At 24.1% G+C, this 6,131-nt stretch overlaps 2 protein-coding genes across 2 annotated transcripts; one reads left to right on the plus strand and one right to left on the minus strand.

Annotated features, from left to right (window-relative positions):
* Window positions 1-176: 176 nt before the first annotated feature.
* Window positions 177-3,540, plus strand: LOC129614162 (3'-5' ssDNA/RNA exonuclease TatD). The gene is made up of 6 exons (XM_055528582.1): window positions 177-498; window positions 556-601; window positions 1,523-1,871; window positions 1,928-2,039; window positions 2,122-2,291; window positions 2,362-3,540. The coding sequence occupies exons 1-6, from the start codon at window positions 406-408 to the stop codon at window positions 2,498-2,500; spliced, it is 909 nt and encodes a 302-aa protein (XP_055384557.1). The 5' UTR covers window positions 177-405; the 3' UTR covers window positions 2,501-3,540.
* Window positions 3,541-3,687: 147 nt separating this feature from the next.
* On the minus strand, window positions 3,688-5,694 carry LOC129614146 (vesicular integral-membrane protein VIP36). Its single transcript, XM_055528565.1, has 5 exons — window positions 5,484-5,694; window positions 5,308-5,423; window positions 5,026-5,223; window positions 4,636-4,965; window positions 3,688-4,567 (listed from the first exon to the last, which is right to left on the minus strand). Exons 1-5 carry the CDS (start codon window positions 5,650-5,652, stop codon window positions 4,361-4,363), a joined length of 1,020 nt encoding a protein of 339 aa, XP_055384540.1. The 5' UTR covers window positions 5,653-5,694; the 3' UTR covers window positions 3,688-4,360.
* Window positions 5,695-6,131: the final 437 nt, after the last annotated feature.

Below are 6,131 nucleotides of genomic sequence, written 5' to 3' on the forward strand. Positions count from 1 at the left end.
AGCAAAAATGCAGTACAAAAATAAACGTATGTAGTAATAAAACCATTATAGCAACTCTGTTTTGAATTTTGATACATATGCACATACATATATAATTTGGATGTACAGATTGTTTGCAGGGAAAAAATAAACGCAATTCTGCAAATGTCAAAAACTCTAGCAGTTTTTATAAATACTTGATTTTTGTTGAGTTATATTTTTTATTTTAAGTTCCTTTATTTTCTTGATAAAATTTCTTATAAGTCTGGCTCTTTCGAAAAATAAATTTTTTCAATTATTGTCATTAAAAGTTTCAATTGAATTTTCGTACTAAATTAGTTCATAAAAGAAAAATTATTAAATAAATCACTTCAAAATTAGTTGTTGAAACCTTAAAAGAAGATTTACTAGTTACGAATATCAAAAATGGCTGAGGAAAACTTAGATGTTAACGATATGAATCGCTTCATTGAAAATTTATTTGTTATTGATGTTGGTGCTAATTTGACGAATAAAAAAGTATGAACTAAAAAGTTTAAATCAATATATGTTTTAAAAATTATTTTTGTTTTACAGTATAGTCGTGATTTGGAATCTGTAGTGCAAAGAGCAAAAGATTCAGGTCAGATGAATAATTTTTAAGATGTTAATTTATTAAAATACTTTCAACAATTAAAAATAGATAAAAAGAAAACGGAATTTCAAAGATGAGTAATGATTTTATTAGTGTACAAAAAGCTTAAAATGATACGCAGAAGAAGTAATGAAAGAAGATTTTTCAATATCAGTTGAATTAAAATTTGGCAGCACACAAACTAATATAATTAATTGCGTACATGTGTTTAGAAAAACATAAATCGCCTTGTCAGTTTAGTTTACATATATATTTCTAACAACATTTGCATATACATACATATGTATGTATGTTTGTACATATGTGATATTATGCGGCTTGTTACAAGATCTTAAACTTTAATATTACCTTGAAAAAATGACTTATGATGTTCAGTTTTTTGTATAGTAAATCTTCCATAGTATTTTAAAATAATAGACATTATCGGTGAATATTTTTTGTAAATAAATTTTGCAAATGTAAATAAATTTTGCTATTAGAACAAAATTCAAAGAAAAAATTAAATTAATAATTAATTTCTCACATTTGATCTAAAGATCCATGCTCAAAATCTAATTTATATAAGTTGATAGCTACACATCTACCTATATAAATATGAAAATTTACTATATTCAAACTACATATATAAAATGAAATAATTTTTGTTTTCCACAATCGCAACATTCTATTATTATAATTTCGTTTATTGTCCTTGGCCTTTCTGATTATAAATATTTTATAGTTGCTTTTATTAAATCATAATTATTGGTTCATAAAATTTGAATTTAATTTTTTTTTTTTTTTAATTAAATTTAGAAATTCTTTTAATTTAGAATGTACTGATCATTAATTTTAATGATCTACTAATGAATATAGAATATAATACATATTGTACCAAGAAAATATGGTCATAACTAAAAATTTGTTTAGGTGTTCAAAAAGTGATGGTTCCAGGAACTTCAGTAAAGTCAAGTAAAGAAGCATTGCGTTTATCCAGAATTTATCCAGATTTTATATATTCAACAGCTGGCATACATCCACATGATTCAAAATCTATTATAGAAGAACCAAATTCTTGGTTTGAATTTGAAAAAATTGCCGAAGCACCGGAATGTGTTGCTATTGGGCCATGTGGTTTAGATTATCAAAGGGACTTTTCAGAGCCAGACATTCAAAAAGAAATTTTTAAAAAACAAATCAGTCTTGCTTGTAATTTAAAAAAACCATTAATGGTACACGAGCGATCCGCCCAAAAAGATGTGCTAGATATTTTAGAAAGGTTATTCGAAAGTAATTTAATACAAATATCTTTTATAAAACAATATGTTTTTACAGTTTTCCTAATGCTTCCCAAATTGTTATTAGAGGATTTATTGGAACTACAGAAGAAGCTCTTAAATATTTGGATAGACATTATTATATTGGTTTAACAGGTTATTTATGTAAGGTATAAAATTTGAACTCGAGAACATAAAAATTTTAAATTCATTATATTCATGGCAAATTTATACTTCAAATAAAAAATTTAGGACAAATCTGATAGCGGTGTAAGAAAATTACTAGAAGATGGTACATTACCATTAGATAAATTATTAGTTGAAACGGATTCACCATTTATGTATCCAAATACTAGAGCATCTAAACTTCCACAACATGTTAAGACTGGAATTTCTGATAGATCGTTACTTTATTTACATAGGTAAGATATTTGTAAATGCATTATAAAAGTTTAAATTAGACAAAAAAGTAATACTATATTATTATTTTAGATATTGTACTTTTCAACGAAACGAACCTTGCAGCTTACCAGCTATTGTCGAAATGATTGCAGCTTTTATGAAAAAAACACCAGATGAGGTTGCGTTAGCTACAGCTTTCAATGCTTTGAAAATATTTGGGCTCGCTTAAGTTTAAATTTTGCTTAAATTCATTATATATTTTTTTATTTAAAAGGAATGAAAATATAATAAGCCATACCAAATACATTATTGAATGTATACATATAACTAAAGAAATTTTCAAAGCTTAAATAATGTATGCATATGAAATATGCACATACCTGTAGCATATAGAAATTATTAAAAATAGATCTGGAGAGTTTTGCAAGGATTTTATTTTATTTTAAAATTAAATTTATTACGATTCGATTCTATAGTTCGAATTATTAATTTTCTTAGTAAATTTTTGATAATTTTACGCCAAACTTTTTTACACTTTAAATAAACATATACATAATTATGTATAAATATTTTTAAATAATTCTAATTTTTGCTTCTCTAGTAAAGTCTTGGCTAAAATTGTTGTACGTGTTATTATTCAAATAACTGAACTTAATTTTAAGATATAAGAAAAATTTATGGCCATTATAGTTTTGCTTTTTGATTTTTTATACATATTTTTAAATCTAGTTTGTATTTATAATGCCAAAATTAAGAAATTAGTATTGAAATCAATAAAAAATGTTATACATTCATTGAAAATTTGATTTCATATCTTACTGAAGAAAAATATTTTTCGAATAATTATATAAATAAAGAGTTATTAAACCATCGTCTGATCGAAATGTAAATATCAAAATTATTATAATACAAATTTTCTCTTCCATGTAGTAAATTTAAGTGCCATAAGTAAAAAAATATATACCATACTTATAAATATTCGTTTTTAAATATAACACTACTAAAACCCTAGGAGATTTTTAAGAAGAAAAATGAAGTTAATTTTTTACTGAAAGCTATTTAAAAAAATATTAATTATTATTTTTTTTATTTATAAGAAAATTGTACATTATTTACATTACAAATATATATATATTATAAAATATTAAAGTTTTGCTTGTAAAGTCCTTACGTATGAAATCCAAGACTTTCTTTAAAAAAAAGTTTATATAATAAAAACTTGTTATTTTTATATAAAAAATACAAAATGTAAAAAAAAATTTTGAAATTAAATGTGATCAATTTTTAAATGATAATTGATTAAATATATGCGTCTTAGTTAGAAATTAGTCATAAGAAACAATGAAATGCATGTAAATATTACTTCAAAGCAAATAAATATCAATAACTGGACAAAAATGTTTAAATTTATTATTTTAAAAAGAATATCTGCAATTAAAATTAAATCATAAACCAAATGAAGAATATGTATTTGTATTTCAATATTTTTCTAAAATACTGCCTCTCAAGTGCTGGAATTAATCTTTTTATTTATTCAGTGTTCTTTTTCAACTAGACTCTTTCATTTGAAATAAAAAGGAATGAAATATGAACTTGAAACAAACAAAAATGTAACTGTGAATTTCAAATAAAAAGAAACGTAATATTTTATTTAACTTTTTTTTTTATTTCAAAATAGATTTTTTCTAACTTAAGAAGTTGCCATTATTAGAGAAATCCTCCAAACCTACTGACGGCGCTTACTTATTAAATAAATAATTTTTTATAATTTTTTTTAAATTATGTGTTATAAAATATTTTGTGATATAATTTGCTCTTAGTCAGCCAAAATTAATAAGATATACTAACTATGTAACTCATGCTCTTAAATAATCTTTAAATTTATGTTAGTAACGAAATCAGACTTAAATGACTTGTTCATATCACGAAAAAACTATAAGTTTAATTTTTTTTATTTAAAAAAAAAAAAATTTATAGTAACTTTTGCAACTATAAGATGTGAAAATTTTTGTTACGCAAACCCAAATATAAAATAATTCATAATAATTAAAGTTTATAAAAAAAACAAAATAATTTGAATTGTTTTAAATTAATAAAACCGTTTTTTAGCATTTTTTTCCCTATAGTACGAAATAATAAAAACTGTAATGGCAACTGCTGCTAACATTCCAAATAATAGTAAGAAAAATATTTTTGCATTCGACATGCTTGGCTTGGGATCTTCATGTCGTTCCCTCGGTGGTTCAAATGTAGCTGATTTGGGAATAATTTTCGTTCGTTCAAGAGCTTTTTCATACTAAAATATTTAAAAAAAAATTGTTTTTAAATTTATTAGATTAGAATTGTAAGGATATGAAGACCTACAGGAAAGTTAGTATCTAAATCATAAAATTTAAACGAATGGAGATCATGATTGTCTGATAGATCTCCCGTTGTTGCTGAAACTCCAAAATAATAACCAGTTGGTAACTCTATACCATTAACGGAAAAACAGTTTTTCCATTCATTTTTATTTTCGAAATCAGTTGATACGTGTAAAACATCATTTTCGTAGCGAATACTAAGATGTGTTTCATAATTAGCATTACGAAAACGAGCTTCACATCCATCTATTTGAGTATGTGTTCCATCTCTATCGTGATCGTAACTTAGAGAACCATTATTTACCATCCCACTGATATATGGATGTTGATGCTAAAATTAATTGTATTTAATTAACAATAAAAATTGAAAATTATTTTTAAAATATTTTACATTATGTGGACCGTTATGATTACTATATGTATCTAAAATAATTGCTAATCCACTAAATAAATCTTTACTGCCGAAAACATCTCCTGGTACCATTCGATCTTTTGCGTACCATATTGCCATTCCATCTCCATACAATTCCGTACCTTTGCCATGAACCTTAAATGTTACTTGGATTTCCCAATTTCTTGACATACAAGGCTATTACAGAATAAGAACGTTGTTTTAGAAATATGAAAAAATATGTATGTATGTACTTATAATCAAGCTAATGCTCATATTTACCGAAGTGTTCCAAATTGCCCCGGACTTTGATTGTAAATCTGGCGTCAGCCTGATATAGTTTGTAGTAACCATTGTATGACCCAAAAAATCCCAGTAAGGTAGATTTAAACCACCACCTCAATCAAAAATATATGTATTTAATAAAATTTCAAAAAATATACTTATACTAATCTTACCTAGATAAGGTTTAATTAATGAGAATTCACGCTTGAAATAGTCATCCGAATTCATGGCACTTATACTATATGAAAAAGATAATATTATACAAAATATAAAATATTTACTTGATATTTTTGGCATTTTTATATTTTTTATAAAATATTTATATGGAAGTTTCATTATCATCGAATTTTACGAAAAACGAATTTCATTCAGTGATCAACAAAGTTAAATGACATTTAAACTACAAGTAATTTATTTAACTATTTGACATATTTCATTCTGAAATGTCAAAACCGGAAACTTAAAAAAACAAACTGACCGCTTAAGCAGAAAACGTTTAATTGTTTTTCTTGCTCTTTTTAAATATCTCTTTGACATTTTATATATAGTTTAAATGAAAGTTACATTACAATTTAATATAATAATAATTTGTTTTAAAGAAGGAAATAGTTTTTAAAAGTAATTTGTATTACCCATTAAAAAATGTTTAAATATACTTAAAATTTACTTATGCAAAATCACATACAAAAATAATATCAATCCTATTCTCGAACACAAAAATTTCATCATAAACGAAAAGTTAGATGATAATTGAAGATAAATCTGTTTAAAATTTTGGGCACCAGACGGATATGCATTTTTTAGTTTTGCAATTACTGGTT

Source organism: Condylostylus longicornis, unplaced genomic scaffold, assembly GCF_029603195.1.
Source record: "Condylostylus longicornis isolate FDR11 unplaced genomic scaffold, ASM2960319v2 ptg000004l, whole genome shotgun sequence".
Lineage (NCBI taxonomy): Eukaryota > Metazoa > Arthropoda > Insecta > Diptera > Dolichopodidae > Condylostylus > Condylostylus longicornis.

Bases quoted from the DNA above. Each gene is read 5' to 3' on its own strand.
- LOC129614162 (XM_055528582.1), top strand. From the start codon at position 406: ATGGCTGAGGAAAACTTAGATGTTAACGATATGAATCGCTTCATTGAA. The intron at 499-555 runs GTATGAACTAAA...TTTGTTTTACAG, and splicing joins CTAATTTGACGAATAAAAAA to TATAGTCGTGATTTGGAATC. The intron at 1,872-1,927 runs GTTATTCGAAAG...ATGTTTTTACAG, and splicing joins GTGCTAGATATTTTAGAAAG to TTTTCCTAATGCTTCCCAAA.
- LOC129614146 (XM_055528565.1), bottom strand. From the start codon at position 5,652: ATGATAATGAAACTTCCATATAAATATTTTATAAAAAATATAAAAATG. The intron at 5,224-5,307 runs GTAAATATGAGC...ATTCTGTAATAG, and splicing joins GGGCAATTTGGAACACTTCG to CCTTGTATGTCAAGAAATTG. The intron at 4,966-5,025 runs GTAAAATATTTT...AATTAATTTTAG, and splicing joins ATCATAACGGTCCACATAAT to CATCAACATCCATATATCAG.